Below are 17276 nucleotides of genomic sequence, written 5' to 3' on the forward strand. Positions count from 1 at the left end.
AGAGAAGAAGCTATGCAAGAACGAAGAGTGCAAGTTTACGCTTTCACCTAGAAGCAACCTGAACCCTCCCTGGGATAAAAGTGTACACGTGTCATTAATGCAACAGTGCGTTTTCGCGAATTGTTGTTCCAGAAAAACACCATTGCATTCACTCGGGGGTGAGACTACACAAGTGTACAATATGCGGTAATACGTTATCATGAAAAACTACAGATTAACCAATATAATAATGCTCTTCAGGACCTGCTCACCTGATGAGCTAAACTGAGCACTGTCCCTGCATTGCAGGAGGCCATAGCCCTTAGGGGATTCATACGGCTAATTTATTTATTTATTTATTTACATTGATTGATTGATTGATTGATTGATTGATTGATTGATTGATTGATTGATTGATTGATTGATTGATTGATTGATTGATTGATTGATTTTCTTCTTCTGAAGCACCAAAGCCAACAGATCCCTGACAACTAGAGGAATTTGATAGTTATGATCCTTTATAAAGGCAGCGGAGACATCGATGACCCAAACTCTTACAGTGGCATAACATTGGAGAGCACTACTTTTAAAACTTTCACCTAACTAATTACCAATAGGCTCTCACAAGAAACCGAAAACCTAATTCCAGAGGAACAATTTGGGCTCCGAAAAGGAATAAGCACAGTTCATGCAGTGAAAACATAGAGGAGACACACAAAGAGAAAGCTGTACTGCATGTTTGTTGATTACAAGAAAGCTTCCAACCTTCTGGACAGAAAGAAACTTCTAGAAAACTTGGAACACTCACTTGGGGAAAATCATGCTGTGGTGAGGCTACTAAGGGACATCTTAGAATATTACAGAGTGATAATAAATGATTCCTTTGCTTCATTGGTAGAGATTCTCCAAACAAATGGAATATTACAAGGAGATCCCATGAGTCCCCTGCTGTTGAATATTGCAACATCAGACATCATCGAAGCAGTAAGATAAAAGGGACGTGCATTGCTTTACATGTAAGCAGATGACATGGTTCTTGCATTGACACATAGAGGGGTCCTACAGAATGCACTAGACGCCATATCAGAATGGGCAGATGACTACAACTTCCAAATAAAGGAGAAAAAAATAGTTCAGGTTATCTGCAGGTAGGGATTGAGGGGGTAAGAGTAGCTGCTCACGATCTAATTACCTGCAAGGACCAACCACTAGAAATTGTCAACACATTTACTTCTTCCTTCATAGCACCCATAAAAGAAAGAGTCATGGCAGAATTATATGACATAAAGAATATACAACCACTGTCAATTGAAACAGCTACGACTTTGTTCTACACCAAAATATTGCCACGCTTGACGTATGGTAATGAAATCATCTGGCCTAAGCTAAAATTGAATGACATCCACACCATCGAGAAGGTAAAACCTCGCTTTCTGAAAACTGCTCTTGGCTTGTCCAAATTCACCCCCTCAAGATTGGTGTATGAACTGACATGTGAAACATTCCTCATTGAGGATCTCAAGATACAGTGCTTTCTGCCATCTTCTGTTAACTTGACAAAGGTGCTGAATGAGAGGCTACAAAAGAGAAGGGAGATATAGAGGGAGTTCTACTGTACAGATGTCATGCTGACTACTGACTGGAAACAAGCTAATTACTGCCTTGTAACACGCTTCACAGTCTACGGATTTCACTTCAAAATATGTTCAAACAAGAGATACCACGGCCCGTGCTTCGACTGCATTGTGATCTGTGCAAGAAACAGTGTGATAGATACTATGAGATGGTCTGTAAACAAAGAGTAGACTCACTATCAAAATTTTGCTCAGAATTGTACCTTCTACGCGTCATCTGCAAGTCTTATTTTATTATTATTATTATTATTATTATTATTATTATTATTATTATTATTATTATTATTATTATTTCACAAAATTGTGGCACAATTTAAAGCTCTAAGATATCAGATATCATACCATCAAAGTCTACCATAGTGACGGGCTGAGTGGTTCAGACGGTTCAGGCGCTGGCCTTCTGACCCCAACTTGGCAGGTTTGATCCTGGCTCAGTCGGGTCGTATTTGAAGGTGCTCAACTACGTCAGCCTCGCGTCAGTAGATTTACTGGCACGTAAAAGAACTCCCGCAGGGCAAAATTCCGGTACCTTGGCGTCTCCGAAAACCGTAAAAGTAGTTTTTTTTTCAGTCTGTCAGCGATGCCGCCGGTGGGATCCTCAACAGCTCTGCCATCAGCTGTCATAGATGGCCTAGGCATCACTGAAGAGGCGTACTAGGGAAATGAGGAGTGAGGTAGTTTCCCGTTGCTTTCTTCACCGAGCCAGAGTTGCTATTACATATCAGTCAGCCAAGCCCACTGAAATGCATACACAAACCAACCCTATGATCAACATTTTCACACCATTCATAGCAGGGACTGGCTGCATAATGATTGGCATTACTAGCATCGCTCATACCTCAGTCACTTTGATATTGTCAAAGCCAAGGATAAGACAGAGACAGGTCTATGAAAGTAACAAAATTGCTCTAGCCTATACCAGAAGACATAGTGTACTATAATCACTAGGTCCTGCCAGTTGGGCGTAAAGCAAATAACATTATTTTACTACAGTGCTTTCTCTAGGTATGTACAGCATTGTACTTTTTTTTACCGAGTTGATAGCTGCAGTCGCGTAAGTGCGGCCAGTATCCAGTATTCGGGAGATAGTGGGTTCGAACCCCACTGTTAGCAGCCCTGAAAATGGTTTTCCGTGGTTTCCCATTTTCCTTAATTAAGGCCACGGCCGCTTCCTTCCTATTTCTAAGCCTTTCCTATCCCATCGTCGCCATAAGACCTATCTGTGTCGGTGCGACGCTAAAAAAAAAATTAAAAAAAAAAGAATGGCATTTTACTTTTCTAGAGCTACTAGTTCAGTTTTTTAATATGGTGTGTAAAGGGCTACAAGAGCATTTACTACACTGGTCTGTGAATTTAAATGTCCTGCTGAGTGGCTGGTACTGAATGTGTTAATGTTGAGTCTTTGTGTTTATTACTATCTAACACTCCTGTACACTTGACTACACAACAAGTAACATTGCAGTGATGAGTGCATACTATGGTTATTACTGAAAGAGAAGGTTGGCTGTTCTGTTTTTATAAATTGACTATATTTTCTATGATTGTATGAATATAGGGCAAGCATATTACATCCAAGCTACTTCTGCTTTTCAGGCCATTTATGACATGCTGGGCGCCTGCTCCTCCAATCGACCAGCTGACTCTGCAGAGGAGCGTGCCAAAAATATTTTTGCCAAGATGGATGAGAACAACGATGGCCAATTAACTCAAGAAGAGTTCCTCAAGGGCTGCCTGCAAGATGAAGAACTTTCCAAAATGCTTGCACCATAATGAGTGAAAATAGTTTAAGGTCCCCTCCCCTCCATGAAAGACATTCTCATCATAATACTACATGTCTTCTCTTTTTATGATATTAATATAAAAATGAGATTTGTGTTGGTAGAACGTTCCAGCTGCTCCGCCACCAAGTAGGCTCGATTGTGGCAAGATGGGAACGATGCGCTGTGTACCGAGAAGAGGAGTGCTGCGTTATAACACCATGAAACTGGCTATAACCCACACATTCCATAATAACTAAATCATGTTTTATATCACTTTGATCTTATTGGACTCACATTCCTTCAAACATTTCCATTTTGTGATATTTTTGATGTCATTACCACATGAAGTGTTGATCATTCATTCATTCATTCATTCATTCATTCATCAATCATTCATTCATTCATCCATCCATCTAATATTGGATGTGCTTGTATAAAAATATAGCTTACATAATTTACTGCCTATGGTTTGTCAGTGTTAATACGTGACATAGGTCCTGCTAGGACTCATGAACATTTACAGATGTATAATTTAAGTGTTGTTGAGCACATTACTTTATTGCCATACTTGATACTTTAATAATGTTAATTATTTTCTGCGAATGTATGGATATTTCCCAGACAGTAGGTTAGCTTTCCCCCATTTTCCCCATGAACACAAATATTTGATTGGCACAGGTGGTGAAAATGCACATAGGTACCGCTAGTTTAGGTCAGCTGTTTGGAATGGAAGGCTTTTGCCGGAGATAATTCGAAAGATATCCAGATATTAATATATTTTTAAATATTTGAATTTTTATACCATTTATTTTTTTCTGCCTTTTCCAGTTACCTGCTGAGGGAAACTTATTTTCTGAATAAAATTGCTCACACAGACAGCAAATGGTAGCTCTTGGTTACAGCAGCTGCAAGGGGGGAAAAAAAAGAAAGAAAGGATTCTATACTCATTGCCCACTTAAACAGTAGATTAGAAATAGATCATTACTTAAAGATTCTCATTTCATCTTGTTGTGACAAGGGTAAAGATGCCATATTTATTTGCATGTGGTGATCTTACAGCTTCAATTAAATATTTTTTAAATTCTGTAATGTACCAACAATTTATGAACATTAGTATCCATCATGGACATTGACAAGCTTTTTTCTTAAATCTGAGAAGGAAATCTTTTTGGACCAGCAAATTTATGCATTCTTCTTCTTATTTTAAATTACTTTAGTTCAACTTCTTATACAGCTTTACCCTCCAACTTTTTCACCACATGTGTGATGATGCAGATGATGTTTCATAGTTGACTTGCCACATGCCTCTCATCTTACACAAATGTTTTCTTACTTCAGTTTTTATTTTTTTAATTTTTAGATGGTAATGTATTTTTGTTATTTCATTCTCCATATCTCCATTTTAGTACATCATACATCTCTTAGACATGATTTTTTTCTTAGCATCATTTAACATTCATTTTGACATAATACACAATCTTTTGTAATTTTTATCAGTGTTTGAATTCTAGAAATATTAGCATAAATCAGTGTTATGGTGTATGGAATATGGTATGGTGACATGGAGTGCGTATGTGTAAGTGAACTGAGAACCATAGCATCTAGTCAAGCACTGAGACTGAAATTGGCCCTGTGTCTTAACAGTGACCTCATACTGTCCTATGGCACAATTATGTATTATTTGATTGGACTTGTGATTGGTGACAAGAATGGATTTAAAAAGAACTATCACACTGAACTATACTGCTTTACTGACCAATATACTTAGTGTGGCCTCTGTGAGAAAGAATGAGCTCTTTTCTTGTTATATGCTCATATCTTTTTCTTCATCTTGAGCATGATTGAATCTGTTAATTGTTACTTATAACTTATCCTTCCTTTAATATAATGAAACTAGTTCTGACTTGCTTTCAGGTTATCTGCTTCATCACTGTGTTCTTTTTTTCTGAAATATGAATAAATAGTTTCTTTATCTCACCTTTAAATCATAGTTTTCTTCTGTAATAAATGTTAGCTTGTTAAGTTCATCACTTTGTATGAAACCTAATTCGTAAGAAAACTGTGAATTGGCTGCCTATTTGTAGAATATTTAGAATATGCTGGCCATTGTAGATGGATGTAATTTGCCTATAAGTATTACAATAACAGAACTTTAACTTCACCTAACATATCATCTTCTCCCAATACTTCACATATTATACACTACAGTATATTAATTTACCATTCATTTCTCAATTCTCCAATATTTACATTGAATGGAAACAGTGGAAGTGCAAAGCCGCACCAAAAATATCAAATGTAATTTTTGTTTTTGTATACTTTAACATGTAACTTTCAGCATAATACTAACTTAATTGTCCCTTTATAATTTTATTAATTTTATTTATTTTACAGCTTTTGTTTTAGTCAGGGAAGAAATCTGGAAAATTCATTGTGCACCATTAGACCTATTTTACACAGCCAACTAAAATAGATCTGGTTTATGAGAGAATGTAAATTAAAAAATTCACTAAACGTTGCACAAGTGAACGCTTGAGGTTTTCCCTTGTGAAATGGGGATTTAAGCATAATTTGGCCCAGGATGATGCAGAGATTAAGACTGCATTCTTGATTTTCATACAAGGAGAAAACTATAATTTATTCAGCACCATGTCTTGACTGCTTTTACCTACACAGGAAGTTCCATAGGTAATCATTTTTACTGCTAGGCCTAGATGGGTTGATTTGAGGTTGCTAGAAATGTTAGAGACAAACGAAAAGTCCTCACGAGACTACATACAGTATCTCACCTTTATGCTCCTTACCAGGAAGCTAATACCTACTTTATTAATGAGTCCATTAGGTTTTAGTTGGCACTATATAAACACTTTTTTAGAAAATTTATAAGGGAAATATATTTTGCCCAACGCAATTTTTGTGTTTCGTATTCACATACGCTACTCATTCCAAAAAAGAGTTTAAAAATAAATAAATAAATAAATAAATAAATAAATGTGGAGTGAGGAAGTAATTGTGGAGTTGGTGACTTCAGTATAAATTTATCTGAAACCTTTGCACTTACACGGTTTGCTCTCTCTGTAACAGAATTTCATTGTATAAACATTCTTTCTGTTGGCTCTTATAAACCAGCATGATTAAGAATTAAGATCACAAACATCTTTTGATACAACTTCATGTGTAAATTATTTTATTATTTTCTAAAAAGTGCACTTTAGATGTTGTCATATTCAATTTATTGATAAAGGAGGAACTGAAAACCAGTATTACCAAACGCCAGGTTTAGGGTTAGTTTATTGTCATGTGTAAAGACAGGAAATGACAAAAATTGCAGTTCAGTTACCTTGTAATTCCTTTTGATATTGCATGTGCTGATAAATTTCCTTGGATCAATTATTACCTCACAGGGTTTGCCTTTTGTAGGCATTGTGATTTTATACTAATATATAGCATTAATGCTGATCTATTTACTTATTTCAGCCAAATTCTCAAAGTGAATTTGCATTTATTTTCATATTATGTCTGTTGCACAAAATACCTTAAAACAAGTTCGTAAAGAATAAATATCTATCTGTCTATTGCAAGCACAATCACTCTATCTTTTTTTATCTCTTCATTCTGGCTCTAGCTTAGTATTTATGATATTGGGGTGTTTATGAAGTTTACTGGTTCTTCAGTATCAGTATATAAAGTGGAATTCATAAAATCCAATATTTTACCAGTAGTTTCTACATAGGAATGAAGCTTAGTTTAAAGGTTGATGAAAGTCTACCAGACTTTCAATATTTATGTGGTCCTTTGACCTAAACTACCAGTTAACTCATAATTTTTGGTTTATTTGCTGGATGATGACAAATTTCTTTTTGGAACTAATACCGGTATATCTTCGAGATAACGTAAAATGGTACATGCTGAACTGGTTATAATGTGTAGGTTGAGTTAGCTGATTGTTTAAACTTGCTCTTCTGATTAACTGGATTTTAAGATATCTTATGCTGTAAACTTCTGAGGTTTGCAGTGAAGAACTGTATCTTAAGATGAGAGGTAGTTGCTAATGATTACCAGTACAGTGTTTCAGCAACATATTTGTACACAAAATAAAGAACAGAAACCCCTCATGCATGTGAACAAGAACAAAAAAAAAAAAGAAAAAAAAAAGACTTAGGCCTGTCACACTAATAATTGGAATATAGGTACACTTAAAAATATATTCAGGAAGTAAGGGAATGTCAGAACAAAGAATAGATCTCTTCGTAGAACTCAAAGCAGGAACAATGTCCAATGTAATATGTCCAACTTCATTGATTATCACTTAGCAGAATGCAGCGATTGCTCCAAATTTTGCATTGGAGTAACTGGACTAAATTTCAAAACACAGTAACCAGAATACACAAATTCAGAATTTATCCATGTGAAATCGTAACACACTGACAGTATGAAACTTACTAATTCACAGAAACAATTTAAATATGTTGTACACCATATGACAAATAAAAATACTTTTAAAATTGTATCTTTGGCAATGTACACAGAATTTACAGAATTCTTCTCTTGGGAGATAGCTGCTGCTGATGGTCATATCAGTGTAATTGTGTGCATATCTATTTTGTAGCTCACTGTAACAGAACTTACATCACATACGTGTGTTATAATCACTGGCATTTACCTCATCTGCATTAAAGGGAGACCATACTTAAATTTATATTTTCTGTAACATAAATCTTACATAAATGAAATTTGAGCAGATGCTTAATTGGCTTCAAATTTTAAATTTTACATATTTACAAAATCCCTGGTTTATAAAAGCAATCTTGTCCATTTTAAAAATGTTCCACATGCAACAATTTTTGGTTTATTATTTTCAAACCTAGTTAGATTAGAAAAGTTAAATGGAAGAAATTGTAGTATTTTTTCCAGTTCCAGTGGAATTCTTATATTTTAAATTTTTTGTTAACATGGGGCATTGCTTCATAAATTGGAGTTTCTTACATAATTTAACACAAAAATTTACACAACTATTACTAAGATACTACAAATTGTGATTGCTATAAGAGTGCATATGTGAGTGAAGTTTGAACTGATGCACAGGGATCATTTCAGATTCTAGAGAAATTTACTGTAGAGTAATTTACATGGAAAGAAGGCCCTGTGTTAACATTCATGTATCATTCTGAATTTTACTGAAGTTAGGTGTTTCATCTCACCGTTTTTTAATATCTAAATGAGAACATTAACTTCTTTTGCTTTTTCTACTCCTAGACATTCTCTAGCGTTTGTGATCAGAATGCATTTGACTTAGGAAGTTATGCGTAACTGTGTAATAAATGTCACAGAGGAATGTTAAAAAATTGCTGCAACTAAAATCTAAAGATATCACTGTTTACTGCTGGTTTGCAGTTTGTACTAACACCAAAATCTAATTTACTTGTTTTTCTTTTTCTTTTTTTGAAGCATTTTAGTAGGGACCTAGGGACCCCCTTTGAAAGTATTTTATCTGACTCTCTCAGCTTTCTGTAGAAACTATTTCAAAATATCATGCATATTTCATAGAATATACAGGAAGTTCCTAACTTTTAATACAAGTATCATTTCTACAAATTAATTCATGGTAAAATATTAATTGGAGAAAACTTATTTATTGAATGTCTGTTACTTGTTGTAGAATGATTAGACCATCGTTTTCTGAAAGAATATATTAATCAGAGGGGAAACTATGAAGGATGTTCCCTCCTTGAACTCCTAAATTCAGTGTTCACAAATCATTCAGAAAAGTTTCCCATTGCATCATATTTCTTTATCAGATATCAGTTACTTATTCTAGGATTTGAATGGCTGGTTAGGTAACACAATAATTTTAGTGCTTACCTTCTGTGCATAAAGATGCAGGATTAAATCCTAACACGATTGGTTTGCATAAATGCCAGTATTTATGTGTGTCAGTAGATTTACTGGTACATTAAATAACCTGTCTTCAGGGCAAAATTCTGACACTCCAACATCTCTTTAAGATTCCAATAGTTGTTGAAGATACATTTAACACATTTTAATTCTTATTTTTTATTATTATCATTTTTAATGATTACATATTTGTCCCATTTATCTATGTATATTTTAAAATTTATGCCAGTAATAGTAGTGGAATTGCAAGTCGTGATTAATAAGTCTGATTCACAATTTAGACGACTGCATTGTGGTCAGTTGTACTTACATATGAGAAGTAAACTAAGTAATAGAAATGAAGCTATGTTCTGTTTCTTAATTCAATCTCATGTTTTGTAGTGCTGCCATTAGCTTGTACAGAAGTCATTGCAAATGTTAATGCCAAGGAAATGTTTCTTTTATCAGCAAGCCTTTCAGAAGATTCTTTAATCACTCAGAGACTGGTTTTTTTTTTTTCACGAGTTAATTTCTACTGTGCACACTAGTATCTGTGCTACCAGTAGAGCAAACTATTTTATCCAAGTTCTCTCCTTTTTAAAATTCTGCAATAAATCTCATAATATATTCTAGAAGATGTCTTTGCTGTAATGTTGGCTTCTTACTGTTCACTGAAGCCTGAAGTGTTACTTAAAGTAATCCACTTTACTCCTAATCTATGCATCATCTCAGCTGTAAACACTAACTTTAATATAAATGTAGGAAGAAAAATAAATAATCAGTGTAGATAACTTTTCATACAACATGTTTTATTCTTAATTGATTCTAGAAGCTTTCCACAGGTATAGGATATCTGCCTTATCCTGTTTCATACTTTCCTTCTGTTACTGAACATGTCTTAGGCTGGTCCTATAGATTGCTTCACTTCATAATTATAAAATATTCATAGATGGAACTTCTTTTGTGTGAAATTGGTGTCACTGATTTGAAGAGTAATTTGTTTTCTTCTAAATGTTTAGAAAAAAAAGAGTGAATTAGTAATCCTCTGGAGGTAAGGTAAAATGATATTCTAAATAAAATAAAATAATGTAGATAACAATTCACTAAAACAAACTAAATTAATTGTAATATTTTGATATAAAAGATTTTTTTAAACCTGAACTGAATGAACCAAGGTCAATATTTAAAATAATATAAAATTATATCCTTAAGCTGAAAAAATTCTTTATGGTGATACATTACCAGTGGAAAACAATAACTCATCCAGAGGGCTCATAATGAATGCTTTCAGTACTGCTTCAAAATGCATCACATAATGACAAATATATTTAATCGAACAGGGATAATGGTGGAATATATACTGCTTAGGTATACCGGTAGAGAAGAAAACATTGATCAACCTTGAATTTTACCATATGATCTGATTTTGAATAAGGCTAATGCTACTGGTACTATTAATTCTTTTATAAAAGTAAGCCCTGTCCATGGCAAAATGGCACACGACTTTATTGTATTATCTTTGTGTTCAGATTTGTAGTCAATACAGTTTGTCCAACTTCCTATTTAACTTGTGTGTATCAATAAGAGTAATCCTTGTTGATGGACTTAGAAACATACTGCAAGATATTTCAGAGTTATGAGAAGGTGGTTAATTTTAGCATCGGCTGCAGGTAGTAGTTTTTTAATAATGACTTAACATTTCATTAATATACGTAGTACATTACAACTCAGGTTGAAAGAATGCAAAGCAACTGAAAGGTGGACGAGTTCCTTATCCTTAATTTCTTGCCAAGTGTATTACGGTTCTTTTGTGAAGAATTGCACAGCTTCAGGAAACATTACTTTCTTCAGCTTATCCCAGGTATTTCTCAGGACGCTGGAGCCACCTGGCTCGTTTTATGTTTTGGCCGCGATTTTAAGACCGGGTGCTCTTCCTGACACCAAATGACTTTTTAGGTGAAAACCTGATATCGACCAGGAATCAAACCTCGTCTGTTCAGGTGGATAGCCAGAAGCTAAGCCACTCTGTGTTTTTTCTCTTCAAGAATTTACTTTACGTTGCACCAACAAAGATAGCTCTTATGTCGACGATGGGATAGGAAAGGACTAGGAGTGGGAAGGAAGTGGCCGTGGTCTTCATTAAGGTACAGTCCCAGCATTTGCCTGGTGTGAAAGTGGGGAAACCACGGAAAACCACCTTCAGGCGTACCGACCCACTATCTCCCGGATGGAAGCCATTATGTTAATCGTGCCATTTTCGAGAGGCATTAAGTATGTTTGTTTAATTTATTTTAAGAGAGGGATTTTTGTCCATCAGATGTTGACATTCCAAAATCCTCCATATCTGAAAAATACTATGAGTAGCAAGACAGAGCTGTAAAAATCTGGGCTAAAGCTCCAGTCAAATACTAAACTGTGTCTGGGTGCTCTACTGCCCCCACATAAACATGGAAAGGAGGTGTTTAAAAAAAAAAAAACACCACAGTGATGCTCATGGTAAGCAGGCCAACGTGGTGGTTGGCTAAAACATCCGTAGTTTAAAAATGAAGAAATATCAGCTACAGTCTTGTATGATTTCACCTTTCGTGGGCTGAATTAATGATCACTCTATTAATAAGTTCACATTACAACATGGTGAAAAGAAAATCTACGACCTGTTTTCCAGTCATATGACCGGGTCAGGGATGGAATGAATGAAGCCCCCATCTTGCTGCGAGGATAGGAATTGTGCCGGCTGCCAAGGCCTGTTGCACTCCTCTGGGGCAATGATTAATGACTGACAGATGAAATAAAATGATATTGGAGAGTGTTGCTGGAATGAAAGATGACAAGAAAAACCGGAGTACCCGGACAAAAACCTTCGTCCAGCACAAATCTCACACGGAGTGACCGGAATTTGAACCACAGAATGCAGTAGTGAGAGGCCAATGTACTGCCGCCTGAGCCACGGAGGCTACTCACATTACAACATGGTATCATATTGCTCAGTGATTTTCTTCTTGCTCGGTTGCAAATTATTTTCTCTCCCTTCTGTTATGCAGTTGAAACTGAAGTAATTAGATAATAGAATCTTATCTAGTTTCTGTAACTGATAAGTGAATGAAGGTATAAATACTGGGGCATTAACACATAGTTAACTCTTCTGACAGGATGAGTTATTGATTTCCATCAGATTTTCTTTGTATTTGTGAAAATATACATCGTTTTTAAAAGTAAACAATCATAAATGTTTATATCTATATGCTATAGATTACCTTTTTCAGCTGTATTATTTCATGACTGTTACACTACATTCTGCATTATAAGTGTACATGATGACTATACCATACATGCTAAAGATGTATTTCAGTCTAATTCTTAAATATTTTCAAAATCATTCTGGCAAATGATAAATTAAATAAAGAAACTCTATACTTTGTTCTCTCTGTTACATTTGTAAATCCTCAATTATGAGTACTCATTTCACATGTCCTTTTCATTGATAGACTTGAGATTTAACAACAGAACCTAGAACACTATTTCGTATTCCTTCAAATTCATCAATTTTGCCAGGACAGAACATACAAAATAATAATTATAGATGAACATATTAGCTGGTCGTGCATATTGTCTCCAGTACTTTTTTACTCTTAAGAGTTATAATCGTCCAGAATTGTTGATGACTTCTGCATATATTGTTTTAAACAATGCTTTCATTATATCATCACCTAATGGTAACAGTTTATTAGTAATAAGTTATGTTACCATTTTTTCTAGATCATATATGATATACAGTATATTTTAATTGAAGATACACACAATATTTACTTGCCCATTCATATCATATCAAGTATTTCTGTGTAGTTCTATTTAACTGTTGACATTTCACACTTCAAAGTGTTGCAGGCATTTTTGTAACATTGAGCCTAGCCCTTTTGCCCACCCAGTGATCTTGACTTGCTCCATTGCCTTCTAACTATCCAGGGAGCTATTAACAGCTGTCACAATAGTATCCTTATGTACTTTCCAGGACAAGTTGTAGAAACTTAACCTGGGCCATGAAGGTTGTGTTCTGACAGTGCTTCTGTTGAAGAGGAAACACAAGCTACGGTATTTCAGAAACTTGTATCAGTGGCATAAACAACTCTGACAGTGACGGTGTTCCAACTTGTCATATTATGACAGAGAGGATTTTGAAGAGGCTTCTGAGACTTCTGATCTAGTGATAGTGATACAGTGGAGAAGTATTATTATGGTAGAAACAGTGGTCAACACTGGAACCAACAAAGAACGTAAGAACTCCTGTTTGCTAAACATTGAATCACCTACCTTTTGTGTGTGATATTCTGTTTGTCCTGCCACCAAGCTATAACTGTATTCTGCATGGAATTTGATTTTCCATTGTGAAATATTGGATACAATAGTAAAACTGATAAATAATAAACTGAAGAAAATTCTTCAAACTTCTTGAAACCCAAACCGAAACAAACTCAGGGACACTACATACAACATAAAAAGTATCAGTTTTGTTTTTTCTTGTTTGATCTTGTGATATATATCACAGTGTTAAAGTCTCTCAAAGAAGATACCGTACATGGTTACTGATTGCACTGCAAAATGCAATAACTCATAAAAGATGTGCAGTCTTGCTAGTTTGCCTCAGATTTGACAACCTAGATGACTGATCTTCGCAAAGTAGACCTTCTGTAAGCTTCCCAGATTTCTGCTCAACTATAAATTTCCTTTTAAGAGCATTAAATTATATTGTGATTAGATATATTAATTACATATCAACAATTAATTTGCATATTTAATAATAATAATAAAATTATGGTTTTTACATCCCACTAACTACATTTTTGACAGTTTTCGGAGACACCAAAGTGCCGGAATTTTGTACTGCACGAGTTCTTTTACATGCCAGCAAATTTATGGACACAAGGCAGACAGCACCTTCAAATACCACTGGGCTGAACCAGGATCGAACCTACCAAGTTGGGATCAGAAGACCAGCGCCTGAACCGTCTGACCCACTCAGCCCAGCAGTTTACATATTTAAAAAAATACGTATTTCATGTATGCATTAGAGGGGAAATACTTATTTTTTGGTAGGTGGAAAAAAGAGCTTTAAATCTTGCATTTTCCAGAGACTTCACAAAGCCTGTTCTATGTGTGTCATGATGTTCAGGTGTACCTATGGTTTTGATGATTTTTGCCTGTCAGGAATGCCAGCAAGTGCCGGACTTGCATTTTCAGCTGCCGAGGGAGGTTTACGACTGTAGCTGTAGAATTAGAATGTTAGGCATTAGGAAACTCAAGATGTTTGGGAGGAAACATAAAAACATTGAAAAACAATTCACACTGTAACGATGGCAGCAGAAAATTTGGCAGCCGCAACTAGTTGCACACGGATACTGTGAACGTGTTACTGCAGTATTACAATATACACACGCCTTTGCTATCAGAATTGAAAGTAACCAACAATGAGTGCGGGGAAAGGTAACATGACATGGCGGCTATCTCTGTTGCCTGGAAAGCTCATGTGAAGCAAAATATAACACACAGGTCTAAAAGACCGTGCGCATCTAATTAAGGGTTAATGATTAAATATCTCCATAGACTATCCGAAAGCTAACCTCTTTTGTATTGATCATACAACCTGATGACTAACCATCTGAGGGGATGTTGTCTCAAGAAAGAAAACTTTTAAAATCATTTGGCACTCGGCAAACTGTTTTGACCCAATCAAAGACTGTTCCACCTCATCAGCTATTTGTTCCTTGTTCATGCAGATGAATTTATTTTGGGCTTATTGACTGAACATTCAATGTCCATCTTTTAAGAGCTTAGCAGACATTAACTATATGAATCAGCCTTGTGGACCATATATGAACTTATATTTATTGCCATTATGCTGATATAGATATTCTAGCCATTGATAAACAGAGAGATCGTTCTGTAATATTGGACCCAACAATACGTCTAGAATCAGGCGAACAACAACCACACAATGTGCTGTCTGAAAAGCAGGCAATTTACGTTCAAGTATCGAATTACACCGTAGAGAAATATCATGTAAACTCCATCACCGTTTACGGATTGTTAGTGGGCACAAGAGGATGATGGTCAAGTTGTGGAAGAGGTTTGCCCTCAAGGAAAGCTACTTAGCCATGACTGCCGATGCGGCTGTGCATGGGTCCGTGATTCTTTTAAGGAGTCATTTATATTCCAAAACATAAAAGTCTTATGACGAACTCATTGAGGGTCTGTTCCTTAAATAAACGATTATGTATGCAGTATATGGGCCATGCTATTTTTGTAGGATTTTAAAACAAGCCAAATACTGTATGTCAGTCTTTTGATTGTTCTAACTGCTGTGGTATGGCATGAAAGCAAGTTCATGAAGAGAACATAAATTAATAACAACAAGTAATGGAAAAAAACATTTAATAGGATAAACAAAATGACAGATCAGTATCAAAAGAGGGAGTAATAGAAAAGGAATAGAAGACAAACATGAAAACGCAAAAATACAAGGAAAACTTCCCCATCATCATAAAATGCCATCTTCTTCATCAATCCCAGTTCTTTTATGTCCATTTCTTAACCTCAACAAGCTTGTTCCTGCTTTCCAACTTCATCAAGAAGGCAGGCTTCACTACTCACTGTAGGGCCATCTTGAAAGATCTTCAGTGTTGATACAAGAAGTGTGGAATGAGAAGGAAAGAAAATTGACATGGAGAAAATGAAGAGGAATAAGGAGAGTAAATGATGAGAAAAAACACAAAGGAGAAAAAAAAATAAAAATGACAAATCAACTTATATACCTATATAGAAAAAGAGGAACATAAAAAAGGAACTTCCAATATTATAAATAAAATGACAGGTTAGCAGTATTATTAACAACAACAACTGTATAATTAATTTTTAAAATCATTTTCCTCTTTTAACACATTGAGGTCAAAGGCTGTACGCTGTACAGGCTGTGTCATTTATTACAAGGCAAACATTCTCTGGTTTTCATCATTGTTACTGCTAAACAAATGAACTATGTGCAGTGATCGTCACTGCAATATAGAATTTGGTACATATACTTCTCAAAAAAGTATAGATCGCAGCAAACTACAGCTCTACACACCATATTCTTCTTGTCAGAGCTGTGTCAACTTGTCAGCAGCGTGCACGTAATGGCGGCCACGTGCAGACATAGACTGAACAACAGTGATTTATTGGAAGTGTTATGTGGCAATTCAGGATCAGATATTGATTTTGTGTACCAATTATTACGTAGATGTATCTCTTGTACAGACGGCCTAGAAACTAAGTAAACTCAAAATCAGCCATATTTAATGAGTTAACCCTCTACTGCATGAATTATTTTTCGTTTTCGTTTGGTGAAGAAAATTTCAAGCTTTAATGTTCAACATACGTTCAGTGTATTAGATGTACCGGCAATTCTTAACTGGGGGGGCTAATAGCTTAACACTCATATGTGATGTGGATTGCCATAGTTGAATATATATACGATTTTTCACGATTTTACGCTAAGCTTTTAACATTCAAAGACCGAACATTACTACCTACTGGTCATGGGTACATACTGCAAGGCGCAAGTACAGCTTGCAGAACCGTAGGTCGGTAATGTCTTTGAGGTTGAGCCAGGGGTGGAAATGTGATGGGGAGGGCCCACATAAAATAAATGGTGGTTGGTTCGTGTGGATGTTGACAGGGTGGAAGGATTACCTTTGGTTGTAGGGCTGTTTTGTCTTATGTTATGTAAAAAAAAAAAAGGCATCACTGGGATATGTGTTTAATTGATTGTACAGTTGAAGGTGTTCCATAAAACTACCTCTGTCTACAATATTTGTCCATTTATACAGGTGAAAAGTTATTTGTTGCCTAAAGGCAACAGTATGCAGTAGAGGGTTAAGGGGGTATGTTTTACTTAAAAAACCATGAGAATCCTACTAATTTCAACCCACTATTTCCATGGTAATGGATCTGTCAATTGTATTACAGTTTTTACAGATATGAAGTAGAGAGTATGAAC

At 35.4% G+C, this 17276-nt stretch overlaps 1 protein-coding gene across 4 annotated transcripts in view; it reads left to right on the forward strand.

The window, feature by feature from the left end:
• LOC136872711 (neuronal calcium sensor 2) overlaps positions 1–12650 on the forward strand; it is a 1371956-nt gene extending 1359306 nt beyond the window's left edge. For all 4 annotated transcript variants that reach the window (XM_068227282.1, XM_067146539.2, XM_067146537.2 and 1 more), the window contains one exon: positions 3207–12650. In XM_068227282.1, coding sequence (XP_068083383.1) covers positions 3207–3383 — 177 coding nt within the window. In that variant the 3' untranslated portion in view covers positions 3384–12650. The remainder of the gene's footprint in view (positions 1–3206) is intronic.
• Positions 12651–17276: the final 4626 nt, after the last annotated feature.

Source organism: Anabrus simplex, chromosome 4, assembly GCF_040414725.1.
Source record: "Anabrus simplex isolate iqAnaSimp1 chromosome 4, ASM4041472v1, whole genome shotgun sequence".
Taxonomy (NCBI): domain Eukaryota; kingdom Metazoa; phylum Arthropoda; class Insecta; order Orthoptera; family Tettigoniidae; genus Anabrus; species Anabrus simplex.